Here is a 20,769-nt window from a genome sequence, read left to right as displayed (position 1 = left end):
ATTATGATGTAGAAATATAATTGCTGTTAAAGAAAATCCCTCTATCTGTGACACCAAAGAATACTTTATACTAACATGTAAGAATACATTATACTAACCATGTAACTGCTGTGAACTGGTACAGTTTGGAAATTGTCAATATGCAGAGAAGTCTGATGGGAAGATGTGCCATGTGTAGTGCTCCAAAATACAGTATGTGGCAAAGGCAACATACAGACAAGCTAGTTTTCTCATCTGAGAATATCTTAAGTCAACACTGGACAAGTGTAGATACACAGAGCTAATATTCAGTAATAATAATTTGCTTCCAAACTAAAATTCAGGATATTTTCACCTAATTCTTACACAAAAGATTCTGAGTGGAAGTCTTCCAGGGAAAGAGACAACACTGCTGGAATAATACATCTGTGTCTAATTACACAAGCACTACTCAAGTGCTCCAGGACCCTGAAAAATTTACAGAAATATCTATTTTGTAGCTGAAAGGAAAATTTCCAGGGAAGCAATCCCTTGTATAATGCATTTTTATGGCAAACCTGAGGCTTCCATTTTTTCCCCTTTGTTTCACAAAAGTATTGAATTAAGAGAACTGCTTTCACTCTTAAGATGCCAACACCATGTCACCCTGGAAGCCTCTACTGCCTTTAGCATTTGTTGGTTAGTAGGAGCTACTGAAGAGATAAGTGTGATTGCACTTTTCCTTCTCTAAGTACCTACTTTTACTTTGTTATTCATAACACACACATCTTTGTTCCAGTTTTTCCAAATGTTAAGCAGCTACACAGGCAAATATTCTGTTAACTTCAAATAGAACTGTTTGCTTTTCCTCAGTGAAAGCACCTGCAGTCACCTTCATCCTCCAAACAGCTCCCCCCTGGCATCCCTCTTTCTTCAGGAAGGAATGTATTTGACACTGTGGGAAGCAATTCTTCCTACCTACTTCTAAAGACATTAATAATCAAAAGAATGCATGCTATGAGGAAGCCTGTAGACACTCTCTAACAACCAAACATCTACATTACATATATGAGACTCACAAAACAATTTTGAATTCCTGTAAAATTAAATCTTCTATATGATAACTCTCCTCTGTTTAACCATTGATATGTAATGGTGAGCTCAACCTAGAATTAGGCCAAACAAATAGTAGGAGGTATTTTATCATGTAAAACAGAGTTTGAAGAGCTCTGGAAGGAATTGCCACAAATAGAGCAATGTATTTAGTTTCCTTCAGAATTATCACAGAATCACAGAATCACTAAGGTTGGAAAAGACCTGTAAGATCATCAAGTCCAACCATCAACCCAACACCACCACGCCCACTAAATCATGTCCTGAAGCACCACGTCTACACGTTTTTTGAACGCCTCCAGTGATGGTGACTCCACCACTGTCATCCTTTACTATGAAGTATGTATTTAATAAATTAGGATCTCAAACACTGCCCATGGACTTAAAGAAAAGCAAACACACAAATGTTTGCATCTCTGAGGCTTACAAAAGCAAAGCTCTATATTTTTTTCTTTCCTAGTTTCCAACAAAACATTCATGTTGAAGAAAAGCAGTGCAGTGCTCTAGCTGAACAGGGATGATGTTCTGGTCTTTGGGGACATCGACTCAACATGTCCTAAAAAAAGCATTTCCCAGGAGTGGTAAGAGCAAGGTGTAAAAAAAGAAGAAAGGAAAAAAGAGAAAGGACAATTGTCATGAAAGTCTTCTAGGCCAAATAACTGAAAGCAAAGAATAATGCTCAACATCAGTCACATTTGATGCACGAAACAGAACACCTACAAGTAGAGCAGAAAAACGTGCAAATTTCTGAAACACAGCAAGACCTGCCAACAGAACCTATTAACCAATGCCGCTTCTCATCCTGAATTCTATTCAGTGTTCTACCAGCTGAGGGGCAACCAATCACTGACTGAAGGTAACAAGAGCATCAATAAATAAGGTTTCAACACACATATTCAGCAGCTGTAAGGCTGAATCTAGTTTTACAGAACCCAGATAAATCATTTGTTAACAGATGTCCACAGCTTCCTATTTCTGCTTCAGCTGGGCTGCCGTCACCACAGCCTGGCCTCAGTGCACAGAGCAGCAGGGTATATGGACCGGTATCTGCTTTCAGCATGGATGAACCCTTCTTAAGTAGCACTTAACTGACATGGAGAGCAAGGGAGTTGAAAGGCTACATGGGACTGAAAGCGTGGCTCTTTGTTCAATTTTGTGAAACCTCTCGTGTGTAGCAAAGCTACAGAATCAAAGAAATTTAGAAGATTCTTAAATTGAATCATCATACATTTTATGGCATTGTGGAGTACCCAAAAAGTACTATAATTATATCTGTGTTATACACACAGGGTAACAGTCAGAAATTGGCTAAAAGGGTTAAAAAAGTAACTTCTCCACAGCTGCCTTTAGAAAGAGTGGGGAGGAAGGGGACAGATTCCAGTGCAAGTTGCCACAACTGAAACAATACAATTTTAACACAGAATTAAAACTAATAGTGTATGGCTCCCGTGCTGAGGAACAGGGATGGGTGAGAACAGTCAGAGGGGAGATAGGAAGAAGTAGCTGGAGCTATTTTGGCACAGTACAGAGAACATGGGAACGAGCATGAAGAAATTCAGTGGAGGGTGGAAGTGCAGGCTGATGTTGATGAACTAAGCCCACTGTTTTATCTGAAATAATTCTTTCTGAATACACAGTATTTTGTGAGTGCTTACACCACGCTGAGGGAAGCTGCAGACAAAATTTCAAATCCAAGGGGAGATGTTTATGGATTTCTATTCTGGGAAAGCTGATGGCTAAGCAGGGTATTCTTGAGGTGACTATGAGACACAACTAGACTTGTACGTAACTCTGCAATTATGACAGTATATGTACTTCAGTTTTCATCTCTGTCACACTGGTTCACTAAAAAGCTTTTTTTATTTTAAACTAACCTCTGAGTTTGCTGCAACACAGAAAATGGCACACCGGATCCGAACTGTTTTTAAGTCCGTTTATAAAATTAAGGTACACAGCCACTGTGCCCATTTTTGTTTTTACACCATTTCTGTACACTAAGTTTTGTGCCATTTTGCTCCAAATTATACTCTCTGTGCAGCTTCAGATTGGTTTTGTCTCATATTTTAGAGGTGTCTCTATCCTCCAGAGTCCTAAGAATGAAAGCAGAGGCAGAAATGGTATTTTCCAAGCATCCAGTGACGTGGCCCATGTGTAAGGAAGCATTTAAGCATTTTACACTTATACTTTGGCAGTGAGGGATAACATAGGGAGGAGGAGACACAAGAATTTCAATACATGGGAGGCAGAAAATGGAAGAAAAAAGAAAAGACTAATTCAACTTCTGTGTACATAAATGATACCATCTTTGTTGATACTAGATGCACATTTAACCTACACAGAGTAAAGGCTTAACTGTGTTCAGGTGTCAGTAAATTTAATTTTAAAAGTGTTTTCAAGAGAATATCATAGGTCAGTGAACAGAGTTGCCTTGGTAACCAAATCTAGTTCATAATTTAAATTGGGAAAATCCAGGTGCTGGGCAAGCTCACAAGGCATTTGCAAAGCGTCAGTCAGTGAGGTGTCCCAGCCCGCAATCCCGTCAGTGGTAAGGAATCCCCGGGTGAACTGGTTCAGGGTTTAGAGGGCACAAGCATTACTTAGAAGGGAGCAAATATGCACACACACAATCTCCAAAATGCATGTACGAGGATTATTTTCCTTCTTTCACTACGTTCATCCCCGAGGGAAAAAAATAATCAAAAAAGATTCTGCCTTATTATTAAAAGTAGGATTTTAGTGTCCAGACAATTAAATCAAAGCTGTACTGTGGACTGAATGCTTCATCAGACAACGCAATGTAAAACATATGTGAAACAGGCATCACACGTAACCTGCCCTGGGTCTGAGAACGCTCTCACATGTGTCAGGACGGGAAATGATGGTGCAGCTTGCAGGCAGCCCCCTTCCTCCTTGAAGGGCTCCAGCTGGAGCTGGACAGGGCAGCACTTTTTGTCATAGCACCAAACACCCGCTTTGGCGGACCCTCCTCATGCTGAGCTGGGGAGACTGGTAAGTGAACTGAGAGCGCCAGGACACTGAAGGCAATGCTAAGGAAATCTCCTCTGCTGGCTTGCACAGGCTTGGCCAGCCAAAAAATTGGCTTGCCAAAACAGAGGTAGGAACAGGCTGCGGGCAGCCTGACAGAGGGGCCGGTCTCTGCCCAGGGCAGAGGGACAAGATGCCCCTGAGGAAAAGGTGAAGCGGCAGCAGTCCACAAAGGCTTGATTTAAAAAAACCTAAAAACTCTTTTTACGCCTTTACTCAGATTATACACTCGGGAGGGACACATAAGCTGTTGTAGAAAACCCAGAGAATGAACCTCTGCCTTAATGAAAAGCTCAATTCAGTCATTAGGTCCCCTCATAGCTACTACTTTCTCACACCTGACAACTACAGTGTGGCCTAATGTGCTCTTCAAATCAGAACATCATTCTTTTCGTCACTTAGTAGAATCATCTTTTTGCTTTCTATTAGGTTCAAAAGACCAAGCACGCTGAAGTGAAGGAAGATTAATTATTTTTGCATTAGCTCCTGGTGTATTTTTAAACTACAATTAAGCCATTTAATTCCTCAAAAAGTGAATGAGGATTGAGTTATTACAGTAAAGTATTGACAAAATACAGCATAAGGCCTAGCCTCTGCAGATGCAATGCAAACCACGTTAAACATATGCCTTCAATTTGAGCAAAAGCAGATACATACTAAACATATATATGACTTGCTCTGTGAAACATTAATATGAGCATCACACAAAAACCAATGGAACTATCTCATGGATAACAGTCAGGTGTGAGGCCTCAGAGATTTTTTTGCACATAATGGTTATAGGCTTTTTTATTTTATTATGGAGTGCAACCTGTTAACAGCACAGATAGGCAAACGGGAGGGGAAAGCATGCTATTTGGGCACCCTAGGTAGTCCAAAGCTCTTATTCAAAGTGTCTAGATTTAAAGAGCAATTTTTAACATTCTTAGACCCTAACACATGCCTTTAGAAATGAAATCTAAACCTCACAAGGTATCACTTCTATTTTCTTAGTATGCGAAAGGAAACGAATATACCTGCAGTAACATTCACAATTAATTGCTTCACCTTCTGACCCACAGTCCTGATTTTCCACAGAGCTTAGAAATGTCACATTTCAATACACTATAAATATCTTTCACCTCAGGAAAAACTCAGGTCTATAGGGGCTCAGCACAAGTGAAATGTATGGCTAGTCTTTCACGGACATATACATGTCCTGCTAATAAAAGTACCTAACTCTTTGGTGTTGCTGGCAGCTTCTGTTCTTACTTTCACTATCCTAGCAGTCACTGGCTTGTGTGTAAGAAATATATATGGGCAAATCTGAATATAAAGCACAAAGAACATTAATAGCTCTCCCTGAAGGCACAAACAGATGCATACAACCCACTTCAAACACAGCTTATAAACTTGGCTATGAGGAATAGAATTAGCAGCAGTAAAACTAAAAGGTTTATTGCAAATGACTATGGAACAGATCCTCAACTGACAGGGGAGCATCCTTGAAAGAAATTGTCCTGCACTCAGGAGCCCACTACCACGTGCATCACTCCAGCTGCACACAACAGGCTGTCTCATCTACCGCACACCTGAACATCCTGCCAAAGCAAGCTACCAAGAAGCTATAGTACCTGATGGTACCTACCATTCTTGTGCAGGAAAGCAGGACACCTATCACAGACACCTAGCAGCAAGGTATCTCCTTCAGCCTTCCTTTTTCCACATTTCCTTTATTACAGTGCTAAGCCTATCTAACAGTGTTGGATATGAGCACCTGGAGAAGCCCTGTGTTATGTGGGATGGTATGATGTGTTGACCATAACTAAGAGAATCCTCCACTGCGCAAAGACAGCAGTTTGCAGACTCTTTGTGCTAATTAAAGTGGCATAAATGAGCAGCACAGCTGTTTGGAACATAAGCTGCAGATCTCATCTTATGTCCCAGTAAGTAATACAAAATCATAAGAAAAATGTTGTATTTTCACTTTCTGAAATAGTATTCTTTAGCTAGAAAGGACCTGTTTGTAATTTTGTGTGTGCAAAAATAAATTACTTGAGCTTTATTATGTAAAATAGAAAAACCATAATCTACACTTACACATTTTATAGGCTGTGGTATCTTTGCTAGCAACATAAGGAATATTTGTTTAATTTATATGCAAAGGGTAGACTGAGGCATAAAGAACAAAGTGCAATAAGAGAGTGTTGGGAATAGAAGATCTGAAGCAGACATCTATTTACAGCAATTCAAAGCTGCACAAAAGAAAAATAAAATAAAATCTCTATTACTGAAACAGATGTCTCCGAGACAGGAAAACAAAAGTAAGAAAATCCCAACATCTGGAAATGTAAGTGGTAACAAAAACTGCAGGATTAAATTAAATAAAGACAATAGGTCTGAACTACTAGAAGGGCATCTGTGAAGTAAACCAACTGTCGACGAATTAGCTGGAAAAAGTAATTTTTAAAAAGATGAGCCATTAAAAAGTATTTCAGCTTTCAGGTTGTTGAACTGACTAGAAAGAACACATGTGAGAATTTAAAACTTAAAACTAAATATACAAGTCTTCCTGGACATTATGTGAATAATTCCACTTGTGACAAAACTGGAATCCAGATAGCAGAAGCTGCCATCTGTGCAAAATTTGATATAATTAATGATTCTTACTTGAAAGCCATTCCTGTGACCAGAAGTACTGTGACAAATAAGCAGTTAAGCAGTAGAATATACTACTCTACTGCTGCATCAAGCTGCACGTGATTCTATTTCATATTTCTGCACCACCACCAAAACACCACAGAGAGCTGTGAACTAACTGTTCAGCAGAGCACCTTTTGACTCAGATGAGCATCCTTTCTCCTTTTGCTAGGCACCTCATGTAAGCCAGACAAGATAGCAAATTTTTACAATAGGATGTTAGTAAAATAAATTTCAATATAGTTTTTAAGAAATAACCAGAATTTTTTAGTAGCCACTTAAAATACTCAGTTCTTTCCATTTGTTACATTTAGCTTAAAAGACAACAAGGTATCCAAAGAACCGCATTTTATGTCCAAAACACCAACATCATCAATTAGCTAAAAGTGCTACATACTTTTGAGTTATCTTTCTCAACTCAAAACCCAGACAATATTAACTTATTCATTAATTTATTCCCCCTTATTTCTTCCTCTGACTTTGAGCTCTTAATACCTGCACAATGTTGCTGCCTGCAAAACTGGCTCGTCTCCATATCCGACCTCTGGCCAGAGCCTCGTTTAACAGGTGAGCTAGTTTCCGCTCCATCTCAGCTTGAAACACTTCCTCCTGAATTCGCTGGTCGACGACACCCAAGAGAACTACATTGCAAAGAAAATAACCCAAGACCACAAACGAATTAGTAAAACCTTTCAGTGTCTTTTCTGCAACTTCAGTTACAAGCTTTGAGTCACCCTGTGACATCTCATGGACAATTCAAGAGCAGCTGTATTCATATGGGAATACTGACTGGTTCAGCTGGACATTACATGTTGAAAAGGAAGACATTGGGTGGGAAAAGGTTAAAAGAAAAAATTAAAAAAAATTAGGGCAGAGGGCATCTTTGGAATCTCAACCAGTCTAGACAGACCCAGGATATTGAAGAAACAGTTTCAATTCTAAAAAAATATAAACTTATGAGCATTCAATGAATTGTTCAAAAACAAATAAAAGAGACAATTCAGTCTAAATTGTCACAGAGAAAAAACAGCAGACCAAAAGCACATAAACAAAGCTGTGTATTCCAAGCGCATCTTCCCTAGATAAGATAGGTTAACAAGTATGACAATCATAGCACAAAAAACTGGTTAGCAGCCCTGCCCACTTCACTTCCCAACCCCGGGTACTCCAGGTTACTGGGGCAGCTAATGCCGACAGGAATCCCTAAAGAACAACACATAGGAAACATGAATAAAGTGTGGACCTTTACTAACAAGATGGCATCCAGTAAAAGAAAAGTGGAGTGAATGGAGCAATAGTTGTTCAAATGACCTAATTAAAGGACCCTAAAGGATAGTAAATCAACTCACCACTGACTGCAGTAAAATAATTCAGTTTTCATTCCTGAGGCTCTCCACTAAAATGGTTTATATTTTTTTAAAAGTCCCTTTTCCAGTAAGTGTTTTCATGTTTATTTTTTTAAGTGTGGTGCTAATAAAAAGCCATCCAATTAGATAACATCAATTAAATATAATTTTAGTTGTTTTAATTTCTAAAACAAAACTATTAAAACCACTTTTTCCATTTAAAAATTTCCACTGCAGATGTCAGAAAAAGGAAACATTTTCATGATTTCTCACAGAGATCAACAGTATCTGCCTTATAAATTGAATCACAGACTAAGTATCTCAGAATTAAATAGCAAAATAAATAGACAGTGGCCTAAGGCTATTATATACAGCAAGTAGAAGACTGGTTTTGCCTGTGTATTGAATTTCAGTATCAATGAATTATGATTAATAGCACGAACTGTATTCTACAACTGAGAGGGACAGCTACAGAGAACACTGCATATCTCAATGTTTCATGATTATTGGGATACACACACATCTATTTGGGTAATCCAATATTAAAAACCTCATCTTTACGTGCATAAATTCTATCATTTTCTTATGTCATGAGTCATTACCCTTACAATACAACATACAGGCTGAAAGGACTGACCCAGCCAAAGTCCACTAGCTCTTTCCAGGCTGCCTGCAAGAACTGGGATTACAAAAAATCCCTCTGCAGCAAAAAAGGTGCTGCAATTGGCTTTGAAAATCTTACAGTCTGGAAGTTTAGAAAAACCCAAAGGGACATGATTTCTGAGCTGGAAGGACCCTCTTCTTACTGCAGGATATAAGGGAACTTCCAGCAACAACAGACAAAGCGAATCTAAGGCTGAGCAAAAGATGGTGGGGGTGTGACCAAAAAAGCCAGCATAAATCTCTAAGGAAGGATGACATTAGATGTGGGAGACACACATGTAGCTTCTCACACATTACGAGCATGATCTGAAATTACTCATTTTTCTTCTCTAAAACAAACTGTGTGGGCTTCAGAAATTAAGTTGCAACTTAGTTTCCTGCTTAAAAAGTAAACTGGGTCACTGGTGAGAGGAGACAGGGATACCTGAAAAAAGAGTAAGTCTATACTACTGGTGAACTATAGGTGGAAAAGTCGTGGGAAGACAAAAATGTATCCAGTGGGGCATCTGCACCCTAACAGCAAGTTTGCTAGGCATACCCTGGCCACCATTCAGGCTTTCTGCTTAAAAGAAGCAGGTAAGACCTACAGTGTGCAGGCAACCCCAACAGCCTTTGAGCATCTAAATGGGACAGCTCAACCGTATCTGCAAATTGTAGAATAAAACATCCAGAAGACTTGGGTGGGAGGGATCTGTTGTGAATGAATAAGAAGAGATCAATGAAATATGATGAAACTCTTTCATGTACTCAAAATGTATCTATTTTCAATCTGTTTTATCTCTGACATGTTTTGGTAGGAAGTGCCACACAACTAAAATTTTAATTTTCACTTAAAATAAAATAAAAACCTAAAAATCCATGTGATATATTAGTGACAGCATGCGGAGTAGACACTTTATGCCTGACAGTGTAAGTTGTCTCACTAAGAATGAACTGCTTTATAGACAAAAACTACTTTGTGTGCATTATCAAGGAACTGCAGTAGTTCATTCTAGACCTGGGAATTACATTTCCCAGATATTCCAGGTCACCAGGCCTTTGGTTTTAGAATTTATTCAGCTCAGGCATGTTACTACCTCATAAAAATGCAGCACCCCTAAGCTATCGATATTTACGTAGGCTAGTTATCCTGATAACAAAAATAATTGCACTCTTACTTACTCACAGAGACTGTACGTACCTGTTCTCACCCAGGAAGATTTCATCAACTGAGACACATTAAGCTTAGGATAATGAAAGGCTGAGGGAAAAACAGAATGGAGGAAAAACATCTGTAAGAACAGTATTCTCAACAACATACACAAAAAAGAAGCCACTTCATAATTTATAATGTCAGTAAGCATCTTATTTACACAGATGTATTACTACTCCTGAGGCTATGCAGACGCAACGGTAAGGAAAGCACTCTGAACATACACTCCCCAGTTCATCTCTGAACAAAAAGAAGCTAACTGAAGCAGTCAGATTTATTATCTGAAAGATTTCAAGCTTCTGTACTGAGGTCATTGCTCCTAGAAACTTAAAAGCTCACTGTCTGAATTGTGACTCTTACTGAGCTAACTGCAGTATCAGGCTTTTGCTCAAAGGGCAATGAGGCAACTCATGAGTGTCTCAATGAAAATAAGACCTTCTTTGAAGCAGAAACTACACGGAAACACCAAATGTAAAGTAGAAAACTAAATGTATCTGGTTTGTGTTTCAGACTTGTGCAAGGGAAAGCATTTAAAACACCACCCTGATAATTTTTTTTTTTTTTTTTTTAACAAAAATCACAAATAAATGCATGTAGAAACATTGCTATGGAAAAATCTCACAGCTTTTGTGTTTGGTTTGGTGGCTCCACATTTTCTAAATTTCTCAATTCTTCCAAAAAAGCTCTGCTCCAGAGTGAAATCCTTGCCCCAGCGAAGTAAGTAAAGTCTATTTCCACTGACTTCAGTAGGGATAAGATTTTTTCCCAAGGTTTCCACTGGAGAGCAGTAAAGACATGTTGGGAAACATGTGAAGATGGGGGCTGGGCCAACAGTTTCCTCAAGGGAAGTCTTAAGCTTCACTATGGCAATAAGAAAAAGGAATGGTCTTAACTTTCTCAAAATATTTAATGCAGATACAGTTTACTAAGCATTATACAAAGGTTAATTTTTAAACCATTTAATGGATAGAAAGAATGCGGCACATAACAATTAAATGACCTGGTCCATGCTAGATCAATTTAGAGTAAAGATGTCCTGTCTTCACTTGTAGAATAGTTTGCCACTATTGCATGTTTCAGAGAAATAGAAAATTACCATTTTCCTAATTTAATTATGCAATGATTTGTAGAGTAGCTGACCTCTGTCAGCTTAAAAACTTACGGATTTTTTGTTAAGACAAGAGCAAAAGAATCACTAGTTACATTGTACCTTTTATTTTCATAGATTTATAAACAGTCCTATGAAAAAAAATGAAAATTTGGTTATTCCACCTTTATATCAATAGCAGCACCGCTAGCTTCAAGAGAACCACCTGGGACATACTTCGTGACTTATTATTCTGAAGAGTATCAGAATACGGTTCTTTATTCTGAACAGGAAAACATTGGCCCTCTATACACTGACCAGGATGCATCAAATCTCCAAAACTCTCATAGACACAAAAAGCACCCCACAGTCCTTTTAAACAAACACATTTACTTTTGGCATCCTGCTACAGGATTCTCCCGATCATAGCTTTCAGATTGGAGTTCTATTTACTCTGGTCATGCAATTGTTTACTTCAATTTAGAAATACAACCTGAACAAAAAAGCATAAACTAAACTGCACCTGTTGTTTTTCCAAAGCATGGAAAGAGCAAGATAAGAAAATCAAAAACCTTCCAATGGCCCTAAAACTTTGAATGGCTAACAGTCACGAGTTTTTTCTTCTTTTAAATCAAAATCATATTTTGCCTCAATACTTAATGTGCTCTTCACACTTTTTCTAATTAGTACTTGAAAATTATTTAATTCATGCAAATTGCTGGATGACTATTCACTTAAACTTTTCACGGAATTAATGAAATTTAAAATAAAACAACTTGAGCAGAAAATCTTGAAACTGAAAAGGAAGATGTGCCACGATCATTGGCAACTGAAGCTGGGTTCTAAAACCTGACGACGAATACATGAAATGACGGACACTTCTGCAACTGAGACCATGCTCAGAAGTCAGAAAATCCAGGCTCCAACTCTTATTCCATAGGTCACTCAAGTGTCTCACCAACACATATGTGGCCAGATCCTGAGCTCAGCTAGTCTCAGACTGCAGCAAGATCATATCTGCAAGACTGCTAATGCCCCCTGGAACTAACAATTAAAAACAGTACAGACTGATTGTTATTCTGAGGGGGAAGTTGGATAGACAAAATGCAATTATTAGATTGCAGCTGGTCTGCTAATGACTATGATGCATTAATGAAGTAGATGCTATCATCATTAGAAGATTCTAACACACAGCCCTGAAGCACCATTCCGCATAACAGCATTGATTCAATGCTGACTGAGAAAGCAAAGGGTCACCTAGTCACCCAAAAACCTCGACAGCAGTCTGAAGCACATCCCTCGGGAAACATGGCCTTCGCCAGATGCTCAAACAAGGATGTCTCTGACCCTCTCATACAGAGATGTATGGGACCATGCATGATAGAACCAGTACCATACTGATCATTCTTATTTATGATAAATGGAGGAACCGTAATAGAAAGCATAGAGGGAATGCAATATTTGGAATGAGAAGGCATCAACTGAAAAATAAGATTCTGTGCAACTATTGGGGTGTGGACAATAGTAACACTGTAGCTGTTAGAAGTCTGATCCAAAATCCACCCAGAAAAAAAATGCCAAATATTTCTGCAGTCTTCGGACTGTATCATACAATTTTATATTATCCTATTGGCCTTGCAACATCTACAAGATATCACAGAATCATTAAGGTTGGAAAAGACCTGTAAGATCATCAAGTCCAACCATCAACCCAACATCACCATGCCCACTAAATCATGTCCCACAATGCCACATCCACACGTTCCTTGAACACCTGCAGTGATGTTGACTGCACCACCTCCCTGGGCAGCCTGTTCCAGTGTTTCACCACTCTCTCAGTAAAGACATTTTTCCTAATATCCAGCCTGAACGTCCCCTGGCACAACTTGAGGCCATTTCCTCTTGTCCTGTCACTAGTCACTTGGGAGAAGAGACCAACACCCACCTCTCTGCAAGCCCCTGTCAGGTAACTGTAAAGAGCGATAAGGTCTCCCCTCAGCCTCCTCTTCTCCAGGCTAAACAACCCCAGCTCCCTCAGCCGCTCCTCACAAGACTTGTGCTCCAGACCCCTCACCAGCTTCGTCGCCCTTCTCTGGACACGCTCCAGCACCTCAATGTCCTTCTTGTAGTGAGGGGCCCAACACTGAACACAGTATTTGAGGTGCGGCCTCACCAGCGCCGAGTACAGGGGCACGATCACCTCCCTACTCCTGCTGGCCACGCTGTTTCTGATGCCATCCATCAAAGTGCTACTTATGGCACTGAAAAAACAGCAAGTCCCAAGGCAATGCCCTCTATTTAAAGTCATAACAAAACCAAAGAGATTGATTCAGGGCAAGGTCATGAAGGCCAATATTCGTCATCTAGTCCACAGCTAGCCTTTGCCTGTCCTCAGAGAAATCATCCAGCCAAAAAGATACGAAATACATTCTTTCCTATTGTTTTTAATGAACTACCACCCAGAAACCGTGACTAGACTTGGTTTTCTTTCTGCTGATATGTAGTTTATGACTATCTAACCAGTTTACAATCTAAAACATGAGATGTAAGCTGGACAATGCAAAACAAGCATGCAGGAAGGTGTAAACTGAACATTTGAATACAAGCATGTTGGTGAAGTCACCGAGAAGTCTGTGGAGGAAAGAAAAAAAGCCTGGAAGTTTCCAGGCTTGGCCACTCCAACAGCCCTATTCCTGCACAGAACAGTCCATTCTGTCAAACTAACTTTCACTACTGACCCTAAATGAGTGGAAGAAAGCTGTTGTTAATGATGCACTGCTCAGGGACAACCCACACAGTTAAGAGTATAAACAGTACGTATTAGTTATGTGAAAAAAAACGAACGGTGAAAGGACTGTGTGTGAAAGGCAGTGTGAATTGAACAAGTGGGAGGGAGCAAATACACTCCTTCAAACTAGGCTCATATTCATGATATCAAAGGTAAGGTCTCACTCAATGTTGAGATACTGTGATATTACGCATGTAGCTTTTTCTTAGAATGAATCAACATGAACCTCCTGATAGCTCAGCTCACCTACAAATCAGTTCCTTTTCTTCAGATGCAGACTATAAAACTTACAAAATCATATACAGACCCCTCAGGGGAAAAAAAAAGTCACCACCAAGAGTAAAAACTGTTACCATGCCTGATAACTAAGGTACAAATAGCATAGAACAGTACAGCAAGGAACATTTCATATTTATGTACAAACAATTTACATATAAACAGTAACATATGTAAATTGATTATATGTAAATATATAAATATCCAAAATTAAAAAATACACATTGAAAAGCAAAGGCTGCGTATTAATTTGCACAGAGCAAAGCAGCTACCTATCTAAGGAAGATCTTCACACCACCGTCCCTGCTACGACTGCTCTGTAGACCTAAGGAGAGCATGAAAGCAGAGAGTTCAGGGTCTAGAAAACAAAAACATTTGGGCATCTTCCTGTCAAAGTAGCTTTGAAGATCTGGCTGTTGGTCATCCTTAGACTGATGAATAAGATGTCTCATGAAGCATCTGCCCAATGCTGCTGAGCCTTTGGACGTGATTTCTGGCTCTGAATACTGAAGATCTAAAATCCTTTGGCTCAAAGTACAGTCACAGCAACAGTGCAAAAAACCTCCAGGAACAGCTTAAAACAACAAAGTGTCATTGCTTCGCTTATAGAAGCATATGAGGTACATTCAGTATTGTGCTTGCTGACAGACAAACCCATAGCACTAAGAAGCTGAGAAACTGTGTTCCCACTTCGCTGACTTATCAAATGGCACCATGTCTGGTGTTCCAAAACAGTGACTACAAATGTGCCAAAGCACTACTGAGACCAAACTAGGCAAGTTCAAATCAAAATGAGCTGTCCTGCAGTGGGCTCAACTTACAGTAAATATGAGTTCCTCTAGCAACATGCAAGTCAAATGCTGACAAGATGCTCCTTGATTTAGGGCACCATATCCACCAAAACCTCATGTTTTCTACATTGCAAAGTTTGGGAAGATCTCACCTTTCCTAAAAATTCTGAATTACTAAATTAAAATTTAATATACTTATTCTAATTTGATTTGTTGCATGTATATTATTTATTTTAATTCAAAATTAAAATTTTTGAAAATTCAGTCTAGACAAATTTGAAGGTAGTCTTCAAAATTTCTTTGTCAAACAAACTAAGAAACACCACCAACAACAAACTCTGGCTAAGATCTCTGAGGCAAGTGCTCTGCCCTGATGGCAACAGTTATTCAATAAACTACGGCAGCAGTTAGCTGGGGTCATTGAAGGCAAGGGTGTATACGCAGCTTGTTTGGCTGCCATCATTCCCGCTACTGGGGATGTGCACCAAAGCAAAAGCATTTTTCAAGAGCTCCAAATATGAGCGTCTGGGAATAAAGTATGTATAATGATGGACTTAGTCACCACTGATGAGATACTCTGCCTTTCTACACTAAGGGAGGATTGAGGATTTGAAGTTCAGAAGTGTTTGGAAGACATGGTAGATTTGAGGGGAGGAAGAATAATTATTTTGTGTTTGAAGTCTAGAGGCCTGCGCTGGAATTTGCAGGAATGAAATTAACACACTGTTGGCACGCTTGTGTAGGACTGCCAACAGGAACAAACAATTCCTGAAGCTTCAGAAACAAAGTTACACAAATATCTCACCCACAGGCTGCCACATGCCACTGTACTGACAGAGGCTAAATTTGCCAGGCCCTAACAGCCAACAACTACATGACTTCATTGCCAGTCCTCAGAGTAGTCAGGAAAAGAGGAGAAATCCTAGTGGGACCTTTTCCCAAAGGCACTGCCCGACCTCACTCATTCTACTTTGCATGGCTTTCTCATTAACATGTGAGCTATCACAGAGCTCCACTGGCATCAGCCAGGAATCAGCCCTGCTGGCCAGGCACTATAATCACACAGATAACACAGGGAGAGCTCCTGCTATAAGCACTAAAGAAATTACCTTCAAATTTCCTAAGTACCATCAGGAAAGGAAAATAAAAAGAACAGTGTACATGCATGTGTAATAGGAATGTTTTTCCCTATGATCAGCCTGTCCTTCAGGATATATCTGCCCTGGTAGAAATTCTGTTATCATTTCATTGCGCTGTAGCTCCATTGCACAGTCCAGAAGATGGATTCTCAGCAATAGGCAACCTGCAAATTCACTACAAGTATCACTCCAGAATATGTGGACAAAACTAAAAACTGTAGGAACGGATGTGCATACATCACAGGAGAAAAAAGCCCCACGACACCGAAAATATTATCCAAGAGACTAAAATTAATATACTCTAGGGCAAAGGTACAAAAGAGTATTCAGAGTAGAGAAATGTCTTTCAAGCAATCAAGGCAAGAACAATATTTAATTTGAATTCAGTGAGAGACAAAGACCATGGCCTGCAACCTGAGAAGTTCTATAGCCTCACGAGGAACAACAGAAATGCTAGTCACCTACAACAGGGATTCTTGAAGCTTTTGGTCCTGGCAGGTACAGTCTGTGTGTGACCGAATAAGAGCAGAAATATTTAAAGGAAATGAGTCAACAACCTTGTACATTTGTTACTGACTATGGGAGCAGAGCGTTCAAAAATGCTGAAAAATGAAAACAAAGTTAAGTCATTGGGAAAGTTTTCTTTGCAGTCATCTTGTATAGAAGGGCTGGAAGGAGGATCTGGGGAGCTACAGGCTTCTCAGCCTGACCTCCGTGCCGGGGAAGATTATGGAGAGGTTCATCCTGAGGGCGCTCTCAGGGCACGTGCAGGACAACCAAGGGATCAGGCCCAGCCAGCACGGGTTCATGAAAGGCAGGTCCTGCTTGACCAACCTGATCTCCTTCTATGACCAGGTGACCCGCCTAGTGGGTGAGGGAAAGGCTGTTGACGTTGTCTACCTGGACTTCAGTAAAGCCTTCGACACTGTCCCCCACAGTATTCTCCTGGAGAAGCTGGCGACTCGTGGCTTAGACAGGTGCACTCTTCGCTGGGTAAAAAACTGGCTGGATGGCCGAGCCCAGAGAGTTGTGGTGAAAGGAGCGAAATCCAGTTGGCAGCTGGTCACAAGCGGAGTCCCCCAGGGCTCAGTTTTGGGGCCGGTCTTGTTTAATATCTTTATCGATGATCTGGATGAGGGGATCAAGTGCACCCTCAGCAAGTGTGCAGACAACACCAAGTTGGGTGGGAGTGTTGATCTGCTCGAGGGTAGGAAGGCTCTGCAGAGGGATCTGGACAGGCTGGATCGATGGGCCCAGGCCAATTGTGTGAGGTTCAACAAGGCCGAGTGCCGGGTCCTGCACTTCGCTCATAACAACCCCATGCAACGTTGTACACTGGAAGAAGAGTGGCTGGAAAGCTCTCCCGCAGAAAAGGACCTGGGGGTGTTGATTGACAGCCGGCTGAATATGAGCCAGCAGTGTGCCCAGGTGGCCAAGAAGGCCAATGGCATCCTGGCCTGTATCAGAAATAGTGTGGCCAGCAGGAGTAGGGAGGTGATTGTGCCCCTGTACTCGGCGCTGGTGAGGCCGCACCTCAAATACTGTGTTCAGTGTTGGGCCCCTCACTACAAGAAGGACATTGAGGTGCTGGGCCACGGCCAGAGAAGGGCAACAAAGCTGGTGAGGGGTCTGGAGCACAAGTCTTGTGAGGAGCGTCTGAGGGAACTGGGGCTGTTCAGTCTGCAGAGGAGGAGGCTGAGGGGAGACCTTATCGCTCTCTACAATTACCTGAAAGGGGGTTGCAGAGAGGTGGGTGTTGGTCTCTTCTCCCAAGTGACTAGTGACAGGACAAGAGGAAATGGCCTCAAGTTGCGCCAGCGGAGATTCAGACTCGATATTAGGAAAAATGTCTTTACTGAGAGAGTGGTGAAACACTGGAACAGGCTGCCCAGGGAGGTGGTGGAGTCACCCTCACTGGAGGTATTCAAGGAACGTGTGGACATGGCATTGTGGGATGTGGCTTGATGGGCATGGTAGTGTGTGGTGTGGTTTTTTTGTTTGTGTGGTGTGGGGTTTTTTGGGTTTTTTTTGGTTTTTGGGTTTTTTTTTAATGGTTGGACTTGATGATCTTACAGGTCTTTTCCAACCTTAGTGATTCTATGATTTAAAGGTGCTATAGAGAACAACTTCTGCTGACAATCACTCTCTTTAAAGTATCTTCACTGACATCCTACTGCACAGCTGTATAATGAACAGCAGCTGCCATTAGGCCTGATTTTCCACTAGATATTTAACTGTATAGCCAGAATCACTGTGTGAGATGTTATGCATCTATATATCTCTCAGAAATAACTCCAAAAATTAAAAATCTGCATTGGAAAGCATAGTGTGATAGGATAAAAGGGGAATTAATGGACTGAGTTAACAGTAACACCCAGCGGGGGGAAAGGCAAATACTGTTCTATCATGATCTTCCTTATGTTCATGAGTCATTTCTGTCATGAACAATCCATTAGTGTACAAGGTTAATTGTTGAATTTAGAAACTTGGCTTATTTATGAGACTGAGGTCATCTGAAAAATCTAACTAAATGTAAGTTGTCAAGGCTGAGTGTCAAGAAAACTCTATGCAGGCAGTTCCCATTAATCTACATTTAGGGTGGCCGTGGACTGGAAAAAATGACTTGCAATGCAAGTTGTACATAAGAAGAGAGAGATATACTTAAAACGTAATACCTTAAAAGACACGACTCCTCAAAACAGCACTGCTGCTGACTAACAGATAACCCACACAGACTATATGGGCAAATACATGCTTGTGTTGCCAGTGTCCCATGCTTTCTAGAAGTCAGAGCCACAGTTAAGTGCAATGCAAACTTCAATGGAGTAAACCCTGCTGAGAAGCAGCACAGGCCCCTGTAGACATAACCACAGAGACACACCTTGGATTGCACTTCACAGCAATACTGATCGAAGTGACTTTTTTTTTGTAATCCGGACTAAGACCAATGGACTAATGAAGCCAGGTTAAGCACAACTGGCTCAGCACAAAAGGAAAGAATGATGACAAGAACAACAAGTTGCTGTAACACTGATATGCAGTATATGAGCAGAGAGGGGCATGGATTTGCTCTGCAGAATTCATGATACAGGACAGGTACTTGAAGCTGTGTTATCACTTACACACAAAATTACTTTAGAATTGTAGAGAGGGAAAAATACTAAAAAAAGTATTTGCAGTCTTGGCAAACAGCAAGTACTCACGTTCAGCAATTTGCTGCACAGGAAAGCCCAGATAGAAGCTGAATTCCACCACGGACAAGTTTCTTAGCTGCTCACTGACTTCGGAGCCATTTAGAAAACCGTATCTATCTCGGACGGCAAAAACAATGCTCACGGGGCCTTGCCGAAACGCTACCCTAGGCCTGCTCATAGTTATATTCAGTATCTGAAAAGACAAGATTGAAGCAGGGTCAGCAAAATCAAATCACTGGCATTTCCATTCTTTCCTTGACCGAATTTTTTTTTCCTAACATGAAGGGGGGGGCAGTTCACATCGAAACAGAAGAATATCTATTCTAGATTGATGCAGACTGTTGAGTCTCAGAAGAGGCAAAGTTACATGTGAATTCCTCTTCGAAGAGTTACCCTTTAAGGTCAATCATAATCCAGAATGATCTGAAAGCTACAGTCCAGAAAATTATAAAAACACCCACCTAGAGAAACAGTCAGCAAAATAAATCTACTGATAAAGAAAACCTAGATGAATACCAAACTGCGTGGAACAGACAGGAAGAGACCGTGGTAAAGAAACATTCTGAAAATGGATGTTCTCTTCATCAAAACCTCCTGTACCATGCATGCCCAGATCCTACCACTGGTTAGAAGCCTTATTTTGGCACCAATCTACACAGCAACTGTGTTCATGAGACAAACCTCTTCCAGACAGTAAGGAAGTATTTTAATTAAGACTTTGCTACAATGATAGTCCAAGAAATTGTTTTGCATGTTCTGTCTTCAGTCTATCCAGTCACATTGTGTCATTCAGTTGTACAGTTCTAAGCTCTTTACTATATAGTACTTTAGGTACTATAAAGTTTATGCCACTTTTCCTGTTATGATTTTATTTTAGGGTACCACAGATGAGCATTTATGGTGCCAGTTAAACAACACGATCAAATTTTTACTAATTTTGGTATTACAACAAAGCTAGATTAAATTTAATTCAGACAGAAGAGGGAGTTGGTCTCATTAAATTGAATTACTGACTTCCAGGGAGTTTTAAGCTCTGCTATGTGATTCAGTACCCAGCACATAAGCAATACATTTCATATGTGAAGTTCCAGTAGCAGCTGCCACAGACATCATATACTGCTGTAAGTATTTCTAGACCTCGGAAGCAACTAGCATGTTTGCTCACATAATGGCAGAGGGCATATAAGGCCTATATTCCCTAATACAACCCTCTGAGTGGCAACAAGATCTGAAAGTTGTTTTCCAGCAAAAACATGCTAACTACACCCTACTCTCTAATAGTAAAATCTGATAGGAATTACTTCAATAAGCGTTAGGGCAACCTTTATATGAAAAAGTATAAACCCTATTATATTTAATAATGCTTTTGGATATAAATCATCATCTTGGATCATTTTTTCAAAAAGCTTGAAACTAGGATATGTGGTGTCATGTTATTTTGTAGGGGAAAAAAACCCCTGACTTCAAGACAAAGCCTCATAGTTCCACATGATCTAGA

At 40.3% G+C, this 20,769-nt stretch overlaps 1 protein-coding gene across 1 annotated transcript in view; it reads right to left on the bottom strand.

The window, feature by feature from the left end:
• Positions 1–20,769, bottom strand: part of KIAA1549 (KIAA1549 ortholog) — a 147,283-nt gene that overhangs the window by 45,093 nt on the left and 81,421 nt on the right. Inside the window, exons 6-8 of the mRNA XM_059816902.1 lie at positions 19,281–19,464; positions 9,985–10,044; positions 7,291–7,436 (exon numbers count right to left, since the gene is read on the bottom strand). Of these exons, the coding sequence (XP_059672885.1) occupies positions 7,291–7,436; positions 9,985–10,044; positions 19,281–19,464 (390 nt within the window). The remainder of the gene's footprint in view (positions 1–7,290; positions 7,437–9,984; positions 10,045–19,280; positions 19,465–20,769) is intronic.

This window comes from Gavia stellata, chromosome 4, assembly GCF_030936135.1.
Source record: "Gavia stellata isolate bGavSte3 chromosome 4, bGavSte3.hap2, whole genome shotgun sequence".
Classification (NCBI taxonomy): Eukaryota; Metazoa; Chordata; class Aves; order Gaviiformes; family Gaviidae; genus Gavia; species Gavia stellata.
The sequence above is the reverse complement of the archived record's forward strand: the minus strand, read 5'-3'. Positions and strand labels throughout refer to the sequence as shown.